At 45.3% G+C, this 22,368-nt stretch overlaps 2 protein-coding genes across 10 annotated transcripts in view; one reads left to right on the top strand and one right to left on the bottom strand.

Moving 5' to 3' along the window:
• Positions 1-9,163, bottom strand: part of ZDHHC3 (zinc finger DHHC-type palmitoyltransferase 3) — a 68,180-nt gene extending 59,017 nt beyond the window's left edge. The window contains exon 1 of one of the 4 annotated variants that reach the window (XM_058556544.1): positions 9,097-9,163. The gene's annotated coding sequence lies outside the window, so the exon portion shown is untranslated. The remainder of the gene's footprint in view (positions 1-9,096) is intronic. The other 3 variants (XM_058556555.1, XM_058556562.1, XM_058556574.1) reach the window with 3 other exon arrangements.
• The window catches only part of LOC131415073 (exosome complex component RRP42), a 54,776-nt gene that overhangs the window by 639 nt on the left and 31,769 nt on the right, over positions 1-22,368 (top strand). For 2 of the 6 annotated variants that reach the window (XM_058556522.1, XM_058556536.1), the window contains exons 2-4: positions 9,097-9,198; positions 9,502-9,596; positions 17,314-17,479. In XM_058556522.1, coding sequence (XP_058412505.1) covers positions 9,097-9,198; positions 9,502-9,596; positions 17,314-17,479 — 363 coding nt within the window. Of the gene's footprint in view, positions 1-4,112; positions 4,215-9,096; positions 9,199-9,501; positions 9,597-17,313; positions 17,480-22,368 lie in introns of those variants that run through there. The other 4 variants (XM_058556533.1, XM_058556534.1, XM_058556526.1 and 1 more) reach the window with 3 other exon arrangements.

Genomic DNA, 22,368 nt, shown 5'->3' on the forward strand with positions numbered 1-22,368 from the left:
GGAGAACTAAGATCCCTAGAGGCAGCTATAACTATACTAAGATATTGTGTGCTTAGTCTTCAGTCCCTGGCTTTGACCGCTCCAGAATGAAAGTCAGAGAACCTTGGGCCTGGTAATGAGCTACCAAGAAAAGCCAAGTGTGTCCTTCCTGTGGGTAACCTCCCCAGATTAGAGACGTCTCCCAGATGTCTGCCAAAGCCTAGCCAGCGTCCTGTTCTTGCCCGTGTAGACCTAATCATTTTGTTTACTTTTCACCTTTGGTCCAGTATGGTCAATTTCAGCTTCTGGCGGCCCTTTTTCGTCAGCTTTTCATTCTTTTATTATTTCAAGGATGAATAAAATAAAGGCGATGGAATATAAGATATATGCCAAGACAGTGATATAGTCAGTGGAGGTCAAAGGAGCTAAAGAATACTGGGGGCTATAATGCTCTGAAGGCTTCCCTAAGGAGATGGAATTGCTCCCCTAAATCCATGTCAAGTGTCCCTCCTGTGTATTTTCAGGACTTATTCATTCATTCTTTCACCCTAGGACTGAGCTAGACTCAAAGGGTGGGAAGGAGCTTGCCCTTATATAGCTCCCATGCTAGAAGGAAGAGACAGAAATTACAGATCTCTTTGTGTGTTTATATGTAAAATTGTACTGAGTGCTGTGAAGGAAAAATGGTTGGGGATCTGATCTAGTCTGGGAAGTCAGGGGAGGCTTCCCTAAGGAAATAGTATTTGAGTTGAGCTCTCAGCATGACTAAGAATTAAGTAAGCTGGAGCCTTCCAGAAGGAAGGAATGGTGAGTCCACAGGCCCTTAGGTGGAGGAAGCATGGAGCCACAAGAGTGGGCTTGGGGTAATGGTGGAAGATCAGGTTGTAGAGGTGGCTAGAAGCCTGATCCTAGAGGTCTTAGAGGCTCAGTCACTCCTTCATCATGGATCTTGGAAGGTAATAATCTCTTGACTTGTCTGTATGGTACCCTTAAAGCCTAGCCAGTGTCCAGCACTTCGTAAATACTCAGTAATGGTGAATGAGTAAGGTAGGCCTTAAAAGGGAGATGAGTTGGACAGTGTTTTCATTTTTTAAATTAAAGCTGTCACCAGTACCATGGACATATTAGGGCCACAGTTGTTGGTAAACGCTCTGCTCTATGTATCGCAGAGCCATGCAGAGTAATTGACTTTAAATAAATCTCTTCATCAGGGTATTAATGTTGGCCACAAATTTGCTGTACTTATGGAGGAGGGAAACAGAATTCTATATTTAAGGAGGAGCAAAACAGAATTTACACTGTCTGAATAAAGGTCAGAATGCAGGTGAATGAGCCTACCACAGGATCTCCACTGATTCAGTTCTAAAATTGCCTAAAGTTTTGTTTTGTTGGTTTTTGAGTGCCAGCAGTGCACCTTAAGCAATGCCTAGCCAGAATCCTGTTCTTGCCTGCACAGACCTAATCATTTTTTGTTTTACTTTTCACCTTTGGTCCAGCATGGTCAATTTCAGCTTTTGGCATCCCTTTCCTTTCAGCCTTTGATTCCTTTACTATTTCAGGGATATTTCATCTTGGTTTGGTGGTAGTTAGAAGCAGTTGAAATTAACGTGGCAATGTGTGTTGAGAATTCAGTCCCTAGTAATGGTAACCAACAAACTGGCTCAAGCAAAAAAAAAGTACATGTTAGAAGACATACTCCACAGGAGTAAGTACACCCGTAGGCCAAAGGGGCAAGGGAGGAAATAATCAGATGCCAGTGATAGCTGGAACTGTGGAGGAAGAGTTGCCCAACAGGAGTTGTAGGCTTGGGTAGATGCAGGCTCTATTGGAAATGTGGCCCCAGGTTAGGGGGAAAGGGGAAGCACTCTCTGATCTCCTTCTGGTATCTTCCATTGGCCATACCCAACCAGAGGCCAGCAAAGGGAATCCAGGTGATGCAGTTTAGGGGGAGTCAACCTGGTGCACAGATTAGGGCAGGAGAGGATGGAGAATGGATCTGGGGGAGTGGCACAGGGTAAATGGAAAGGTTGATAAATCAATATTTTAATATATGATTTCATTGGTTTCTATTAAGTTCTCTTTCAGCCTTTGAAGGTAACAGTCCTAAAGGTAAGTTTATTGTCTCTGCTTTACAGATGAGGAACTGAGCTCAGACAGGTTCAGTCACTTGTCCAAGGTCACACAGTAAGTGCATCGTGGAGCTGGGATATAAATCCAGGTCTGTCTGATTGCAGAGCCCATACTCAACTCTCATGCCGCTTAACCACTGCATTGAAAGTCATTGTCTTCCCTTCCTTAAATAGGGATCCAAAGGCAAAGACTAGAGAGAATCCCCACTTCTACTTCGCTTTCTCCTTTCCTCTGAAAACATGTGGGGAAACAGGAGGGGGAGGGGAAATTCTGAGACCTCCACCCCCTGCCACCATTTTTCTAGACCTTAAGTAGTATATGACATATATTGCTACATTGTTATCTTTTTAGGTAGTATTTTTCTGATGTTGGTTATAAGTTCCCTTAGAACCCTATTTTGCATTTCTTTCTACAGGTTTTGTTTTGCTAACCTGTTATTGCAAATTATTTTTTTCTCCCTTTACAATATTCAGGAATTTGGGGGCAGATTTCAGAATTTCCAGAACCTAGGATTTATCCTTTTTTCAGGTTTGCTTAACTGCCTAGATATGTGCTTTCTTTGTCCATGAGATGATATTGCTAACCTCCATCTTAGCCCAGTGATTCTGAAGCCTTGAAGCACCTTTTACTCACCCACAAAGTACAGATTCCCAGGCTTTACGTGGACCTTCTGAATCAGAATCTCTGGGGCTGGGGCCTGGGAATGGACCTTTTCAGAAAGTGTTGGGAGATTTTGATGCAGCTACCAGACACTGGCCTATGGGCAAGCCACTGGCCTGGTCCAGCCTAGAGTCTGCTGCAGAAATCTCTGCTCCCTCCTGCTTGAGGTCACGTGGTCTTCCCACCTCTGTTTGAATGAAGACTTGGAGTGAGACTGAACAGGGTTCCTTTCCCAGCTCCACCATTCACAATAAGAGTGATTTTTCCTGGGTGGCTGAGCTAGCTCCTCCTGTGTAAGATGAGAACGTGTCCATCTGTGGGCAGAATGGGGTTGTGAGGAATGATGAGGTAAGAGAGTATTGAGTACATGGCATGTGGCCAACCCTGAAGAGATGTTGGCTCCCTTTCAAGTGTTTTTTTTCATCAGAAGTGTGGCTTTGTCCCAAACTATCCACACTATTGCCCCAGTCTTCATAGTGACCCATTAGGGATTCGGCCTGTGGTTGTTGAGATGTAAGCTCTTTTGATTTGGAGGGCTAGAGATTGTTACATTATCTAAAGAAAAAGGGGGTTTGTGGCATGGGCTAGAAAGTCCCTAAGCAGTTCTGGGGCCCTACCTCTCGTGGGCTCCACCGTGGATCACGTGGTCTTTGTGACTGTCTGCCTGTCTGTGTGTCTCTGGTGACACCTCCACTTCCCTCTGCTGAAGTGTGTCCCTTCTCCGCAGCTGCTTGCTGTCCAGCTTCCCTTCACCTTGGTAAACTGTGTCCACACCTTTACTTCTGTGTGGCCTCTCCAGCTTCCCTCCACACTATGACCTGTCAGCTCCTTTAACTCCCTTCTTCTCTCAAACATCTCCCAGATCAGAGATTGAATTCCAAGGAGAGAATCAGTTTCATGCCAAAAAGAGCTGGTCACTCTCTGAATTGTGTACCTTTGGGTCAGGAACCTATCGCTGGCCCTGGCCAACAGGAGGTGGATGGTGACTCGGTTATGTGGCCTCAGTAGAACTGTAGGCACAATAGACTTTCCAGAATTCTGCCCATTGGGTGCCATGGCCATGACCTGGCATTAAACTGGCCCTCATAGTTTCAGACCAGGCCACAGCAGTTGATGAGCCCTGTCGAGAGGTGTTCCTGTTGGGGCCCTGTCAAAGCATTTCATTGAATTTTTTCTTGGCTGTTGAAGGAAAGTGTAGCTCAGCTGATGGTTTCAGTTTCTTGCCTGTGGATCGAGCTTTAATTGTAAGCATTGTTGGGGGAGCAGCACAGAGGAGGGAGAACAGGGCCCAGCCTGGTGTTCAGCTGTGAGATTGAGCAGTCAGTACTTAGGTCAATCCGGCCACACAGAACTGAAGCCAGCCCCCAGGACTCTTGATTCTGAGCCATATGCATTTTCCACTTACAGACCCATGGCACAAGAAGCCTGAGCCAGGCACTTGCAAGGTGAGTGGAATCACATCCTTTCAAAGGAATGTGGAGCTACTCAACAGGCTTGGAAAGTGAAACGAAGATCAACATGTAGTTTTGCCTGCTGTGTCTTGGGCCTGAGTCTGCTAAGCTGGACCAGGTGTGGTCCCGTTCCTAAGCAGTGGGGTTGCTTTCTCGTAGGGGAGGCATTCTGGCCTCACTTCTCTAGCAAGCTCTGAACTATTGGACAAGTCAAAGCAAGGTGATGGTTGGGGGGGGGGGGACATCACCTCAGAGGACCACTTTAAGTCTCAATCCTCTCAAGTGTGTTGGATTTTTAGAGATGACTTGCTGGCTTCTGTTGAGGAGTAATGGCCTGGGTTCCCTGGGTAATGAGGAGAAGCAGCTCTGGGTTGAGTCATATGTCCTTCCACTCTGTTGCTAACAGGGGATTGAAACTTGGTGCTTCAGTGTCCTCATCTGTAACCTCTCTCCAGGGTTGTTTTTGAGGATCAGTGAGCTCATACGTGCCCCCAGAAGCAGGAGAAGGGAACTGCTGAGGGGGGACCCCTATGTGCTACTCTCTGCTGGGGGTTCCCCTTAAGTGATTTATGGCTTTTGGATTCTCTTGTAACTCTGAGATCGGGGTTACTCCTGCTTTCTAGATGAAGGACAAACTCAGCTGTTGAGGAACTAGCTTGCTCAAGGTCACAAAGCTGGTACGTGACAGCAGAGATTTACATATAGGTTGGAGGTGATGCCATCACACCACACCCAACTGGCAGGGTTGTGATCACACAGTAACAGCTTGAAAGTCACCAGGAGCCATCCCAGCATCCAGAAGCCCTTTGTTTAGAAAGGTGCCTCTGTCCCCTCTGCTGGGAAGGACAGGACTCTGCTCTGGTTGTCCATCACCTGTTGACATCTCTGTTGATTTTTTAAATGGAACTTTCACTTCAGGGCTGCGTCTGTTTAAGTTTTCACATGTGGATTAATTCTTTTGCTCCTGAGTACTACAGATGAAGAAAAATTCTGGGAGGGCATCAGGCTGTAAGCCAGGCCAAGCAGGTTTGGGTGATTGATTTCCTAAGCTTTTTATGAGGAAAACTGGATTAAAAAGAAAGTTGTCCTGGTTGCAGTGATTCATGGACTAGTTCATTGGGTGTTTTGGTTTGTTTTTCTCCCATTTTTGGCTGCTTTTTTCTGTGAAAAAAAATTACACTTTATGCATCCTTGGAAAGGAAAATTTGTAGCTTTTTGTTTATTTCTTGACGCCTGAGCCTTTCCCACTGAGCCTTCCCCAGGGGACAGAGGGTGATTTAAAGACTGGAAAGGCAAGATCTGGTGAGGCCCAGTTCTCTGACACTCCCCTAGCCCCATCCTGCAACAAGTGGGTTGTCACTACAAAGGGTTGTGACTAGATCTTTCCAGAGTGAGTGGTATTTTAAAGCAGTAGTTGGAAGCCTTGTAACCTTGTGGCCTCCCTGCTTTCAGAGTCATTATCACCATCATCAGGACCAACTAGTATAGCCAGCTACTTTATCCTTTGAGGGAGGCTGTGCTGATTCTTGTTGCACAGCGAAGAGACCTTTTAGAATGCAAGAGGCCATGTGGAATTGTGGTTAGGAGCTCTGGCTTGGAATTTAAGTGCTGCTTACTGGCTGTGTGACCTTAGGCCAGCCGTTTAGCATCTTTTGACCTGTTTCCCCGTTTGTAAAATGAAATGAAAAATACCTATCTGATAGGGTGATTGTAAGGATTAAATGTGTTACCTGTGTAGTGTTTCTTGTGCATTATCTAGTATATAGTAAATGTACATTAAATAGTAGCTACTAGTAGTTTTTGCAAATAATTGTGGCTGTTTAAGATCTGTAGAATTAGAGAAGCACTTTTGAGTGCTTCTAATCTAATTCAATCTCCATCTTTTATAAATGACGGAATTAGTCTAGAGGAGGAAGGGACTTGTCCTAGGTCAAGCAGCTAGTTAATGGCGGGACCAGGCCTGGTACCCATGACTGATGCTCCTAGTGATTGCTCACACTTGTACCATACCTGCAACCTATGAAAGATTCCTTGTAAATGATGTTTCTGGGCCGGGTTTTCCCTTTTCCTAGCAGGGTACAACAGGGGTGGGGGGATGGGGCTAACGGGTGAGGGTGGCGGTGTCAAAGATTGGCCTAGGAAGCCTTCATGTTCTGTGGGTGGGGTTGTGAAGAGACCCAGTTACATAGTTTTGGGATCCTCCAGTGAAGAGGGATCACTTTATGGAATACTACCAGAGGCACATTCTCCTAGACTTGAAATTCTGTTGCTTTTCAAATACATGCCTCCCCAGACTCCAGATAGTCCTCCAGGGAAGGAATGGGTTGGGAGTGGATGGTCTGCAAAGGGACTTCAACCTGACTTAGGATGTTTATTTTCTCTCCTTTAATGGGAGTCCAGAGAGTAAAAGAACTGAAACAAACATGACAGATGGTAGTAGTACTGTGTGGTGGGGAGCATGCAGTGTTTTGCTTTTCTATATTTTAGTTCTCAAAATAAAAAAGTCAATCACATAAGCAATTAGCCAGGCAGTTTAAAGACAAGTTTGTGACAATTGCATACTTCAGAGCATTTTTTTTTTTTTTTAACATTTTGAGGAGCATTAACCCCTTCGAGAATCTGATGAAGCTAATGATTCTTTTTCTGGAAAAAAGAAAGTGCTTTCAAAAAATGTTTACAGGGGCCAGCCCTGTGGCGTAGCGGTTAAGTGTATGTGCTCCGCTGCTGGCGGCCCGGGTTCGGATCCCGGGCACACACTGACGCGCCGCTTGTCAGGCCATGTTGTGGCGGCGTGCCACATAAAGCAGAGCAAGATGGGCACGGATGTTAGCTCAGGGCCAGTCTTCCTCAGCAAAAAGAGGAGGATTGGCATGGATGTTAGCTCAGGGCTGATCTTCCTCACACACACACAAAAAAATGTTACAGAGGATGAGGAACATCTCTATGAGCTGATGTGGAGTGATTTCCTGCGTATGTATTAAAAAAAAAGAAGCAAAGTGTAAAAGTATGTGTAGTATGCCACCATTCTTATAAGAAAGAGGGAATATAAAGATATGCATGTGTCTGCTCATTTGTGCAAAGCAAGTACGAGAAAGGTGAGCCAGGAACTAAAGAGACTGGTCACTTGCCTGGGGTGGGTGGGAAAGGGATAGAAAGAAGGGGAGGCATGAAAATAGGGATGAGGGGACAGTGACTTTTCTCTGTGCATACCTTTTCTGATAGCTTTGACTCCTAGAACCCTGGTAGTTGTCCACATACCCAGAAGTAAATGAGAAATGAAAAGTAACCAGGATGTGGGGTACCCAAACTGAAACATCAGCAGTTGCAAATAAACCTAATGGGTACAAATGAGTAACAGCCACTCCTAAGGATGGGGGAAGACACCAGAAAAACACTGTTTGGAGTGGGCACTGTAGGCTAAAGACAAGAAGAGCTCTACACAAATACTGTGTGCCCTATTAGTAAATTTGTTTCTCACAGGGCTGTGGGTTAGCAATTGTGTAACTACTTTATGTGAATACTAATACATAAATACATTGTAGATAATGAAAGCCAGGTTTGTCTTTGTCTGAGAAAGAAGTTACAAATAAGACAAGAGGAAGGTTAGAACCAACCTATCAGTATGAACACATGGCTTTTTACTAGATATATGGAGAGATACAAAAATAAATATAGGTGTGGATATATACGTGGCTTAGTACACATGCACATATTTTCTAGCTCTGTCTGCTGAAAAGGTCTAGAAGCAGTGATGTTCCAGTAGCAATGAACCGACTTAGCACCCGGAGCACCCGGATTCTGGTTTTTAAGTATCATTCTCCAGTAAAAGGAACCAGGTCTTCTTGGAGAAAAGGCTGACCCCAGGGCTGGGGCAGGGAAAATACAGGAGACTGGAACACCTTGTGTTGTCAGAAGTAACAAAGTGCTCAGGAAAGGTTGGAGGCATTTGAAAGAATGCAAGAAGCAACACAGAAGAGCTCCCAGTGGACAAATCTGGAACACTTTGAGCCACAAAATAGATAGTGATAGTATTGGATTATAACCACAACATAAAATAGATATTTATGAGTTATACTGATAGAAGTAAATAACTGAAGATGTAAGTAAATGGGGAAAAGGGACAGGCAGTATGTAGACCACCCTGAAACCCATCTTCTGCAGCAGGGGGCGGCAAACTTTTCCTGTAAAGGGCCAGATAGTAAAGATTTTGGGCTTGCAGGTTATAGTTGCTATCACAGCCACTCAGCTCTGCCGCTGTAGCGTGAAAGCAGACACACAATACCTAAATGGATGGGCATGGCTGTGTTCTAATAAAATGATTTACAAATACAGGCGGCCCGCAGGCCTAAGTTTGTTGACCTTGTCCTAGAGAATGCCTGTTTTAGAAGATATCAGGTAGTTATTTAGCTGTTTACGGAGTAGATCTTGTTGAGTTTGGGAGGTAGGAGGGCCACAGCTGAGAGTCGTATCCTGTGGCTCTGACAACACGTACTTGGTGCAATTTCTGAATTGCGGATTTTGAAAGAGGCAGCTTATTTTGTCTCTTGTTCAGATTCTGTTTGTTTTGTGTGCCTTTTCTGGTTAGTGGTATGTAGTATGGACTTTGCACTCGAACTGACCTGGGATGGAAACCTAGCTTTCTCTCGCTAGCTGTGGACCTCAGATAAGTTGCTTACCTTCTCTAAGTGTCCATTTCCTCACGTGTAAAATAGTAATATTGTTACTAGCTGTGAGGACAGAATTTTGAATGATTCACTATGAGAAAAGGAGATGTTGTATTGCATATTTTTCTAGGGGGAAAAAAAGGAGTGAATTAGTTTAGGAGTCTTTTAATGATTTGGGATCACAGCCTTAGGATTGTGATTGTTGCTCTTAGGAAGACCTCCGTGTGGATGGCCGTGGCTGTGATGACTACCGATGTGTTGAAGTGGAAACCGATGTGGTGTCTAATACCAGTGGGTCTGCCAGGGTCAAGATGGTGAGTACTGTGGCCACAGTCCATGCCCAGGTAGAGGAGTGGGTAGGCCCCGGGGAACCAGCTGCAGGCCCCTCAGGGCTTTTGGAGTGCAAATTATTCTGGGGCATATCCAACATCCAGGCCAAACTCTGGGAGGGGTTTGTCTAGATCTGCAGGACCCCTCACCTTCTCAAAGGGCCACTTCCAAGTCCCAGCACTGCTCCTAAGAGAGTACCCCAGGGGCGTCTGTCTGGGAGAGGAGGGAGGTGGTTGGGTGCCTGGCTGCCTGCCTTGAGTGAGGACCCTTCTTGCATATGTCTGCAGGGTCACACAGACATCTTGGTAGGAGTGAAAGCAGAAATGGGGACACCGAAGCTGGAGAAACCAAATGAAGGTTACTTGGAGTTCTTTGTTGACTGGTCAGTACTATGCAGATATTTTTAAAGAAAAACAAAAGATGAAGATTCAGAGAATGAACCTCTGGTTTCCCATTGAGCCCACTTTTATTTTGCGTTTAATCGTCATTCATCCAGCCAGCAGATATTTACTGAGTTCCTCCTATGTGCCAGGCACTGGGATATGTGGAAGAAGGTCTTGGCTCAAGTCCTGCCCTTGTCCTAATCACCTGGCCCTCGCTGGGCCTCATTTTCCCTGTCTGAAAAAGGAGGGCATCTGCAGGCAGCCCGGCACGTGGTGGTTATGAGTCAAGTGAAATCATGGGTGTTACGGTGCTTTGAAAAATATCAAACGTAGATGATAAGGATCGTTTAGTCTAAAACATCCTGCTTCTCCTCCTGCTGTAGCTTTGCAAAAAACTTTTCATGAGTTGCTTGGTGGAGCAAGGACTAGGGCCAGCCAAGCAGCCTGACGGCTGAGGGAGTGGCAGCTAGGCAGGCAGTGTGGGAAGAGCAAGGACTCCGCAGTCTCTGCAGCCAGCCAGCCTTGTTGCTGGCTTCATTCTCTGGCCAGCTGCGTGACTTCAGGCTAGTTACTCCGTCTGTCTGTGCTAAATTCCTTTATCTGAAAAATGGGGATGATAATATTGTTGTGATGATGAGGACATGATAATGAAGACAGAGTGAGCCACTAGCACAATGACTGGCTCCCAGTGGGCTTTCAATAAATGTTATTTCTCTCCCTCTTGTTACTTCTCCCTTCTAGGGGTTGGGGCTTTTTATTGGGTTGCTGGCTCAGTCTCATTTTCTGTCTATAACTTCACTTCTAGCTAGGTGGTGACAGCAGGCCTTCTTGAGGTGAGTAAGGATCTCTATTGGCTCATGCTAGGTGCAAGTATATAATACTGATACTATATTGAGGGTCCCCAAGACCACCCGCACATTCAGAGATTTGCTGGAAGGACTCACGAGACTTAGCATATAGTTATACCCATAGCTAAGATTTCATACAGCAACAAAAATGCAGCAACGGAGCCGTCCCGGTGGTGTAGTGGTTAAGTACGCGTGTTCCGTTTCGGCAGCCCGAGGGTTCGCAGGTTCGGATCCCGTGCGCGCACGAACGCACTGCTTGTGAAGCCATGCTGTGGCGGCGTCCCATATAAAGTGGAGGAAGATGGGCACAGATGTTAGCCCAGGGCCAATCTTCCTCGGCAAAAAAAAAGAGGAGGATTGGCATTGGATGTTAACTCAGGGCTGATCTTCCTCACACACACAAAAAAATGCAGCGACATGTGCAACGATTCTGCCCAAGAAAACCGATTCGAGACTCAGCACCCAAGATTTTTATTGGGGCTGGTCACGTAAGCACCCTCTGCTTAACACATACTGAAATTCCAGACTCCTAGAAGGAAAGCAAATGTTCTGCATAAACCATGATTTGCATGCACAGCTAGGCACAGTGGACATAGTTTAATGTTGACTGGGAACACTCTGGGAGTCAAGTTCCCAGATGCCAGCTGAGGGCCATCCTTGGAAGCAGGCCTCTCTAAAGATAGCAGCCTTGTGCCTGCTCTGTCAGCCCTTTTTTGCACAAATGCTAGTTGTGTAGCAAGTTGTAGTCTGCCAATCTTCACTTCCAAACACAGAAGTTGATCCTTACAACAGTCCTGTGAGAGAGATGACAAATGGAGTTCAGAGAGGGTAAGCGACTTTCCTAGGATCACATAGCTAGTAATGCCAGCTCAGGTCTACCTGACTCTGAATCTTTTCTCTTTCTATTTCATGCAGCCTACAGAAGCCAGCTTTAGAGGGATATTGTGCTTAGAGTTCCCAGAAGGTATCTGCATTCATCTTTCTGGCCAGTTTTCCTTCCAGCCCCTTCCTGCCCTCTCTACTGGACCCCCAAGCAGTCTTCTCCTGGTTCTACCCAGCTGCTGTCACCAGTTTGAGCTGTGCAGTAGAATTGGCCCATTCCTTAAGTTGCTGTGGATGATGATGACTTTGTTCAGCCCTCTAGCTTGTTCTTTCCTTTGCTCTTAGAGGAAGAAAAATGCCTCTCCTGGCCTTGATCTGCCTAATTCAATGCCTCACACAGTCAGTGAGGAGCAGACACCATGTGTGAGGAACTAATTTGCTTTTCTTTTCTTCCTCTTCATTATCTTCTACCTCATTCGTCTTAGGTAGACCAAAGATAGTCAGCCCAGCCACACCAGATGCTCAGTACAGGATGCATTTTATTGTGGCTCTGTCTGACCATGGCTCCAGGTTAGCCACTGCTCTTGTCCCTTTCTTGTCACAGCTGTAAAGGGAGGGTGGCTCCAGGGTGAGAAGAGCCTTGGAGCCGCCTCTTCCCAAGCTCTGGCTTCTAGGAGTAGTCTCTCTCTCCTGGCTGAGAGTGGCTCCTGCTGGTCTCTTTTCCCCCTTTGTAAGTCTCAGGAGAATGCCAACAGGCCCAGAAGCTCCAGTTCCCAGAGAGTTCTCCTGAATCTGTTTCTCAAGATGGATAGTCTCAAGGTGGCACATTTGCGTTTCTCTAAATGGCACAGTTAGTGTGATCAGCCCAGCAAGTAGAATCACCATGAGAGAGTCACAAAACCCCTTTCCTACAGAGAAGGGAGAGGTTACCAGGCAACACTGGCAGCCATCTTTATCAGAACCTCGTTTGAGTCTTCTGATAACTCTTAATTGAGTAAACAAACAATCCGCTTTATTCCGATCCAGTGAATAGCAATGGCTCCTGGGCACCTGTGGACGTGCCCTGCAATAAGGGTGCTGTCCCCCAAACCCCGGTATGGGGCCTCTGCTGGAGAGCTCAAGGAATTCACCCATTATAGGCTGAAACAGAGTTATTACCCAGAGGGAGGAAAGTAATGGGGGGCAAGGTGTCCCTTCTGCCAGTCTGAGCCCAGCTTGACTTAGCTACTTATGAGCAGCTTGCAGGTTTTAATTATTTAGCTTCCCAGTGGTAGAGAGGTCTCAAAAACCAATTGCTTTTCTGCTAACTCATTCTGCTTCCCTTTGCCTATTTGGAGTAATATGTGGAGCCTGGAGTAGACACCACCTCCCACCTCCATCATTTTCCCGGTGTCTTGGGAACGATGCCCTTTGGGAAGGGTCCCCGGCTGCACTGACCCTGCTCCTCATACTAGTGGAGTAGTCAAGATTTGGGGTTCTTGAGCTCTGCTCCAGAGATGCCTGGCAGTACTTTCACTAAACTGGGAGCAAACTCGGACCTTCTAACTCCTGTCTCATGTCTTTGGTTTGTTAGTTGTAGTCTGAGAATAGGCCATTTTAAATAAGAATTTTGAAAATTTGGGAAAAGGTGGTTTCCATCTAAAGCCCAGAGAAAGGTAAGAATTTAGTGAGTTGGTATGTCACTCTGGATTACCACTAGATGGTGGTCCATCAGGTCGCTTCTCAGCTCTCTGACCACCATGTTGATGGGTTTAGGAACTGTGGTTTAGCCTCTCAGAGAGGCTTCGTTTTTTAACTTGGGAAGTTGAGGAGAACATGTTTCATTCATAGATGTTTCAGTGTGCCCAATACTTGTCACTTCCCTTTGGGATCTTAACTACTTTTCAATGTGATCACTTGTATTTTTCACTAATATTGAACCGGAAGCATTGAGCCCTGAATTGGTGGGTGGAGCCACTTGATATCTCTTCCTTACCTGCTTAGTGCTGCTTGGTGGGACCGCTGTTCTCTGCTGAAGGGCTAGGGGTGCAGGCAAAGCAGAGAGGTAACCTGCAGAAGCCATTTGAAGCTGGTTGTACTCTGAGAGTCTCCAGAGCTGAGGAGATGACTCCCAGAAACTTCAGACAAGGGCTTACAATGAAAAGCTCAGAATGTGCTGTTGTTCCCGTAGCCAATTATAGGGAAACTTCTGCAGGCTCAGAAATGAGCACATGCGCGCACAGAGGAATCAGGAATTGAGACCTGCCTTGGGGCTAGGTGGCTACTGGAGGGGTAAGGCCTTGAGGTGGCCCTGCTATAGGTACCCACTAAATCACTTTTTCTGCCCTGGTCATGGCCTGACCTGGCTGTAAGACTCCACTGATTTGCAAGCTAGATTGATTGCAAGGGAACCAACAATGGGCCTACTGTCTGAAGTCCCGTTCCAGGTGGACATGGCCTCGGTCTCAACCTACCGCAGTTAAACCAGAGATGTGCCTAGCAGGAGGAGCAGAGTGCAGGTGATGAGTCAGGAGGGGTGGAGAACTGGGAGGGGCAGCGTTCCCAGGATTTTTATTAGTTTATTCAGCTCAGTAAGTGATTTCCCAACAGCCCTGGAAGAGGGGTTGGCTCATACTTTATGAAGGATCTGAGTTGGTTTTGGTAATTGCAAATGTAGAAAGCACTTGGTTTTATGCTAAAAAAAACCCAAGTGTATACTCCCATACCAAAAGAATATATTGTAATGCCTATGAGCGGGGCCTAGGATTACCAGCCTGTGTTCTCTCTCTTTTTAAACTGTGTGTAATAGAGAAGCTTTTTCTTTAGGACTCTCTTGCTCTGCATTCCCTTTTTTTTTTTTTTTTTAATGTGAGGAAGATCAGCCCTGAGCTAACATCCATGCCAATTCTCCTCCCTTTTTGCTGAGGAAGACTGGCCCTGAGCTAACATCTATTGCCAATCCTCCTTCTTTTTTTCCCTTTTTCTCCCCAAAGCCCCAGTAGATAGTTGTATGTCATAGTTGTACATCCTTCTAGTTGCTGTATGTGGGACGCCGCCTCAGCATGGTGGGACATGCGGTGTGTCAGTGCGTGCCCGGGATCCAACCTGGGGCCACCAGTAGCGGAGTGCGCGCACATAACTGCTAAGCCACGGGGCCAGCCCCTGCATTCCTTAACTCCAGCATTCGTGGTCTAGTAATAAGTCCCAAGATCGGAACACCTATTCATTACCTTGAGGCATAAGACAGGCCCAAGGAACCTAATCTGACTGATGTTAGGCTACAAGCCAAGTGTGCTGAATTACACATCTAGGGGGAGTCCAGCGAAGCCTAGCAGATAAGGGCCAGGCTGCCTGGGTTGGAATCTTAGCTCCCTAGTCACTAATTGTGTGACCTTGGACAAATTACATAATCTTTTTGTGGCTCAGTTTTGTTTCCTCTAAAATGGGGTCAATAATAGTGCCTACTTTATAGAGTTGTGAGAATTAAGAGTTAATACATCTAAAGTGCTAAGAGTGGTGTCTAGCACATAGTAAACATTCAAAAAGGTTGTTAAAGTTTCCCTTCTTGTAAAATGAGAGAGTTGGACCATCTGAGGTTTCACAGTGTCATCCTGTAGGTCAGATCTTGCCTGTGAGATTTTTGTTTCTAATAGAGGTTTTTTTAATTGGTGAATTAAAATGCCTTTAGAGAGGGCTGGAAAGTTGGCCACAGTCTCTGTCACTCCCTGTTAATTACATATATACCTTGGTTCAGATACATGTAGTTACCTGGCTGGCCCCTGCAGGCATTTGTTTTTTTGTCCTCTGGAGATGGTCTGTCTAAGGCCCTTTCCAGATCTACGTTTCTGTCTAACCCTATCAGAAAGTGTCCTTGTGCTATGAGCACCCCTGCTGATGAGGCGGAACCCTCATTTCTCTACTCCAGCCCTTCTCTCCATCCTTTGGCAGAATATGGGTCTCTGGCTTTTCTCATGTTTCCCAAAATAGTGCACCCCATCCCCTACCCTGAACAACTTTCTTTCATTTTCCCAGCCTGCTCCCCAGAGTCGCTCCATGGCCAGGGCACCATCCAGACACAGGAGCTTTCCGTGGTCTCAAGACCCTCTAAACCTTCCTCTCTGCCTGGCTACCAGCTATGCTGAAAGAATGATGTGTTAAAAAATCAACTTTTAAAATGGGAAACATTTCCACTTTAAATTAGCCCAGTGTCAAAAAATAAATGGGGCTTGGTTTTGTAGGTAGATTAATTTAGCCAGTTGGGCCTGGAAAGTTCTGTAAAGCATCCCCGAGGGCAGTAGAAGAGCCACTTCATCAGTCCCCCGAGTAATTAGTCACACCCAGGAGGATGTGGCCCACTGTATCAGGAAAAGGTAAACGTTTTCATCTCTCATTGGGTTTGTCTACACAGAGATCTATATAGATATGTTTTTAAACACTTAAAAGACGGAACTTAATATTGATTGCTTAGTGTTTAAATTAGAAACAGGCTGTGTCTTGCTGGCTGTGCAAAATAATAAACTTGGTCCCTGGTGACTTGATTATTTCACCATAAATGAGCTTCTTTTCATGGCTCAGTGCCTGAGTCCAGCAAAGGCAGTGAGGGAACAGCGAGGTTGCTATGGCAGTAATGAAGTTTCTCTTGGGGATTTTGAATTGGGGTTCTGCTGGCTCAGAGAGGTAAGGGAAGACTATATGTTTAGACAAGCAAAGTTATTATACAGTGATACACTCTTGATTGTTTTGGGATTCATTCTTTCACCTGTATTAGAATGGACTAGACAAGAGGGATATTTAAATGTATTAGGTGAGATTTCTTTTAGCATTACACAAATGGGCTGAGCACAGGCTTGAGCCTTCACACAGGTTTTGCTTTGCCTGGAATCCCCCTGCTGTCTATGGCCTGAAAGTCTTGTACTCATCTTCAGATTTGAGGTCTCCTATAACCCTCAACACTGATTGACACCCTCCCTGATCCCCTACCCCAGCTTTTTGCTCCCTAGCATGAAACTCCCCCCTAGTTCATTGGAATTGCTGGTTTAGGGCCTGCATCCGCCTTGCTCAGTCTCCAAGTCTCCAGTGCATAGGGCTGGGTACCTTCTAGGTGGATGAGTGGATGGACAGATGGGCTGGGGACCAGAAAGCTTCAATATGTGATTTTGTAGAGACCGTACTGAAAAAACTGGTTTCTTAGGTTTTTGGGCCTTACTCATTGTAGTAAAATGATTAATAGAATGTTTAATCTCACAGATGTATAAAGGGTTTGTTTTTGTTAAGCCAAAACCTTCAAAAATTTCCTGTTAAACACTTTTGAGTAGGGCTTAGAGTGGCAAATGTTGATGGCTGTTCCTTCTTTGTTGAGGTAATTGGGCATAAGATTCAAGAGGCCAAAATGGAAAAGTTTTTCTCCTGAAAAATAGCAAATCAAGTAAAAGGGATAACCTAATATTTAATCAGCTGGCAGTCTTTCTCTCTTATTTCATTTTCCTTCCTTTTATTACAGTGATAATCTAAAGTTTATGACATAACTCTGTGACATACTGTCATACATATCTTCTCAATCATTCTGGGAAGGTTATGGTACTTACATTGTGGTTTTTGTTTTGAGAGCATCATAGTGCATTCTAAGGCTGTGAAAACTAGGGATGGCGTATATAATGTAAACCCTCTGTAAGCCAGACTGTTTGATCCTCTAGGCCTCCTGGCTTCCTGGGCCTGCCAGAGAAGAGTATTTATTGTACTCTCAAGATAAGAGAGTTAATTATTACTGGCCAAGGTTCACTTTACCATTGCTCTCTTGTTTCCCTCTGGATAAAGATGGCTTCTGTTAGAAGTCAGGGGGGCCTCCCATCACACCCACTGACAAATCCAGAGCATAGTGCCGGTCTGGCTCATTACGTGTGTCTGGAGGCTGGAAAAGTGGCAGATGCCATCCTTTCCTCATTTTAGTGACTTTCCTTATAGTGCTGGCTCTTCCAGCACTCCACAGGGAAACTGGAATAAAGCCTTACCTTTTTTCTCTTTGCATTTGAAAAGCCTCACCCAGCTTTTCTGTTGCCCTTCTATCTAGTTCAGCCAATGCTACCCCTGAATTTGAAGGTCGAGGAGGTGATGACCTTGGCACGGAGATTGCTAACACCCTCTATCGGATATTTAACAATAAGAGCAGCGTGGACCTCAAGTCCCTCTGCGTTAGTCCTCGGGAGCACTGCTGGATTCTCTATGTGGATGTGCTGGTAAGTCTCACGTTGCTGTGCTGGCCATGCTCTACCTTTGTTGGAGAGCAGTTGGCCTACTTTCCTCCCAGTGCTTTTTTGTTCTTCAGGTGGATACTTTCAACTTCCAGGGTGAGATTAGTTGGGAAAAGATTGGTCTCCTGTAATAATTTTTTTTATTAAATATATGTATAGTAGCATACATATAATGCCACCCTACAATAAAGTTATAAAGAATCATATCATGGTAGCATCTAAAATTATCCACAGAGATTGTCAGGGAAGAAAAAAACAAGAGATGCTCTCTGGATGGTGCCAGAGTTGATGGGCAGAATGTAGACAGGTTGGCATATTCTTCTGCATGGAATGTTCATGAGCTCTTTGCATGTATTTCCTTTAACCCTTACAAATGTTTTGCGAGTAGGCACTGTTATTTTCCCCATTTATAAGTGAGGGGTCTAAGACAAAGAGAGGTAAAGGAACTAGCCTGAGAGGTCTCAGCTTGTGAGTAGTGGTATTGGGCCTCAAAGCCAGGTCTGTTTAATGCCAGTGCCTACTCTTGACCTCACTAAGCCATCCTCCCTTGAAAACACCCTATAGCCCATCTGCTCTGAGTCCCTCTTTTCCCAGGTGAGGACCCTGAGGCCCTCCGGAGTCTGCTCCTGCAGGAGTCTTTCTAGTCAGTTCTCCATTGCCTTCCTAGTGCTTTCTCACCCCAATACTCCTCTGCCCGGTTTTTGGCACTTGACAGTAACTTCTCTTACAGCTGTAATTAATTTTACCGGTAGCTTGTTCATGTACAGGCTCTTGTTGGCTCTGTTTTATTCCTTTTCATTAAATTTTATCAACCTTGAGATTAGTGACATCTTCCACTTCAGATTGAGGACACAAGACTAAGCCATTGACCAAACAGATTCTTTAATGAATCTAAAGATAAAGCAGATCTTGTGGACTGATAGTGAACTTCATGAAGAGGAACAGCCTGGCTGTCTCTAAATGTTGGCCCTGCATGAAACAGGGTAGGGCTTTCTAGATGTTTTAAAATAAATTTGATATTGGAGGGAGCATAGTCAAGAGTCGTAGTCAAAAGTGGTTACCATTGTCCGGCAGGTTAGGGCTGTTCTGAATGCTGATGCTAATGGGTAAAAAGAATGAAATTACAAGTCTGTTTGCTTTTTCTCATCTTTAGTAAGTGGGATGTACCTTATAGTGTGATTCCTATCAAGCAGGTAATTTTGCAGGTCCTGGTTTTGAGGAGGGAGGGACTGGCAGCCTACAGTCCTTATCAATAAGAGGCAGGCTTCATAGCTGCCCAGGGAGGTGCAGCCCTGCTACATGAACTCTCAAGTTCCTTCCTGTGTCTGAAGAACATTATATCCTCCTCCTTACCCCGTAAAAAAGTGTTATGGTGCATTGCATTTTTCCTTTAGGTGATCTTGCTTTGTTCCTTCTCACTGTTTCTGCACAATTGTGGTTTTGTAGGAGGCTGGCTCAGTGATGGGGCCTGATGTACTTTTAATTCAGTCAAGAAGCCTGTTCTCTCATGAAGGCTTTTGCAGAACTGATGAATAGAGGGACATTATCTCAGCTTAGAACCAGCCTTAGAACCTTCTTACGTGAGCAGGGGATGTGTGGTAAGCAAGAGTGTCCCTGTCATCTGAAGAGCTTTTTTTTTTTTATTATTATTTTTTTATTTTTTAATAGTATATATATTTTTTATTGATGTTTTAATGGTTTCTAACATTGTCAAATTTTGGGTTGTACATTTTTGTTTGTCCGTCACCATATATATGACTCCCTTCACCCCTTGTGCCCACCCCCACTGCCCCTGGTAACCACAGTCCAGTTTTCTCTGTCCATGTGTTGGTTTATATTCCACATATGAGTGAGATCATACAGTGTTTGTCTTTCTCTTTCTGGCTTATTTCACTTAACATAATACGCTCCAGGCCCATCCATGTTGTTGCAAATGGGACGATTTTGTCTTTTTTTATGGCTGAGTAGTATTCCATTGTATATATATACCACATTTTCTTAATCCAGTCGTCAGTCGAGGGACACTTAGGTTGCTTCCACTTCTTGGCTATGGTGAATAATGCTGCAATGAACATAGGAGTGCATAAGCCTCTTTGGATTGTTGATTTCAGGTTCGTTGGATAGATTCCCAGTAGTGGGATGGCTGGATCTTAGGGCATCTCTATTTTTAATTCTTTGAGGAATCTCCATACCATTTTCCATAGAGGCTGCACCAATTTGCATTCCCACCAGCTGTGTATGAGGGTTCCTGTTTCTCCACATCCTCTCCAACATTTGTTGTTTTTTTGTCTTGGTGATTATAGCCATTCTAACGGGCGTGAGGTGGTATCTTAGTGTTGTTTTGATTTGCATTTCCCTGATGATTAGTGATGTTGAGCATCTTTTCATGTGCCTATTGGCCATCTGTATATCTTCCTTGGAGAAGTGTCTCTTCATTTCCTCTGCCCATTTTTTGATCGGGTTGTTTGTTTTTTTGTTGTTCAGTTGTGTGAGTTCTTTATATATTATGGAGATCAATCCCTTGTCAGATGTATGTTTTGCAAATATTCTCTCCCAGCTGGTTGGTTGTCTGTTCATCTTGATTCTGGTTTCATTTGTCTTATAAAAGTGAAGAGCTTTTTTTTTTTTTGTGAGGAAGATCAGCCCTGAGCTAACATCCATGCCAATCCTCCTCTTTTTGCTGAGGAGGACTGGCCCTGGGCTAACATCTCTGCCCATTTTCCTACACTTTATATGGGACGGCACCACAGCATGGCCTGACGAGTGGTGCATGGGTGCGCGCCCAGGATCCGAACCCGGGCTGCCAGCAGCAGAGTGTGCGCACTTAACCACTACGCCATGGGGCCAGCCCCTGAAGACCTTTCTTCCTTACATTTGGATTTTTTCTGTAATATTTTATTTAAATATTTTTAAGGTTTTATTTATTTTGGAAGACGACATGAGCTTTTAAAATGTTGTCATCGGGCCGGCCCCGTGGTTTAGCGGTGAAGTGCGTGCGCTCTGCTACTGGCGGCCCGGGTTCGGATCCGGGCGCACACCGATGCACCGCTTCTCTGGCCGTGCTGAGGCCGCGTCCCACATACAGCGACTAGAAGGATGTGTAACTATGACATATGACTATCTGCTGGGGCTTTGGGGGAAAAAAAAAGCAGGAGGATTGGCAATAGATGTTAGCTCAGAGCCTGTCTTCCTCAGCAAAAAGAGGAGGATTAGCATGGATGTTAGCTCAGGGCTGATCTTCCTCACACACACAAAAAATAATAAAAAAAATAAAATGTTGTCATCCTCAGAAAAAGTTTTAGTGATTAGAAAAGTATTTTTAAAAATTGTATTGTTAGTGAGGTAACTTAGTTTTTGTCATTCACAGAATTCACACCTATGGAGGGGTTCCTCTTCCAAGAAAGCAAATGTTTGCTTCTGGCCTTGATAGGAATGTGTTTCATGCATGTGAAGTGGGGGATAGGCTTTTGTTTGGGGAGTAAGTTTTTATCCTACATCTAAAAATATACTGAATACACTGAGTCCATGTTTGAAGCAAGTTGGTGGAAATCTAGTCTTGTCCCTGGGATTGTAAAAATTGAATCTCCTATGATTTATTTTTACCAGCTGGTCTGGACAGTCCTCAGGCAGAGCCCATCTTTCAGATACTCACTGGGCAACCTTCCATGTTTTCATACTTTTACTACAGACACGTTTACTTAAAACCTATTGCAGTCAGATGATCCACCTGTTTCCAGTATTGTTTCTTTTCCCCAATTGGGTTATGAGAGTAGAAATTTAACTTCACTCTTCTTTGCTCTTTAATGGCATTGGTTCTTACCCCAAGTGGGATAACTGTTAGGACTTTGTCATGCTGACAGTGTACAGGTGACCTTTGGTGGGGAGATCGGTCACAAGGCTGTCTTGCGATGGGCCCCGGAAGTGGTAATGAGGACCAGCGCATGGCTTGTGGCATTGGGCATGGGAGAAAGAGAGTGGGGGAGCCATCGCAGTGCCTGGCAGCTGGCTGTATGTGGAGCCAGGAGGTGCTGAGCCTGCTATCTGAGAACAGTAAGGGGAAATCCAGGAGGAGCAGATTTTTTGCGGGGAGGCATGTTTTCTACTTGGTAGGCTGTACTTCCTAGTAGTATGTTTTGGAAGTTTGCCTTATGAAAAGCAACCCCTCGTCCCCAGAAGGATAACAGAATAAGTTGTGCTGTTCCTCTAAAAGAACCATTCTAGGATTTGTGCATCTGACAGGCGGAGGTGTGTTTGTGACCAGATGTGTCTTGCCCCTCTCTAGTGCTGCTCCTTCCCCCGCTCTGTTACAGGAGGGGTTTTCTCCCAGGAGAGGGCGGACACCTATGACCTGCTCTGGAACCACAGTCCTGGTGTGTCTCTAACACTAGATGTCCCACACCTCCTCTTCTGCTCCCAGCTTATCTGGGCCTATTCAGACAGCCCAGTCCGGCCACCTTATCCCACACACTCTCCCCCTGCTTCTTGGCTGTACCACTATGTTTAGCAGAACGATTCTTGGTAGAATTCTCCTGGCAGCAAGAGAGGAAGGTAGGGTCCATCAGCACCTGTTAGGTGGCAAGAATGTTAAGGATATGATCTCATTTAATCCTCAGTTGCCCTGTAGACAGGCTTTGCTTTACTGAGGGGAAAACTGAAGCTCAGAGGACACATAGTCAGCAAGTGGCAGAGCCAAGTGTCAGACCTACACCGCCCGGCTAGGGAGCACCCTGAGTCACCCTGTTGTGTGGTGCATTGTGAGCAGGCAGACCTGAGGCCTGGAATGGGCTCATCCTTTACACCCTGGGGAGGAAGGCAGGTAATTGGTGTCTGCCTTTTGGGGAGCCCCTCAACAGATACTCAGAGTTTAGCATTCT

Source organism: Diceros bicornis, chromosome 2, assembly GCF_020826845.1.
Source record: "Diceros bicornis minor isolate mBicDic1 chromosome 2, mDicBic1.mat.cur, whole genome shotgun sequence".
Taxonomy (NCBI): Eukaryota; Metazoa; Chordata; class Mammalia; order Perissodactyla; family Rhinocerotidae; genus Diceros; species Diceros bicornis.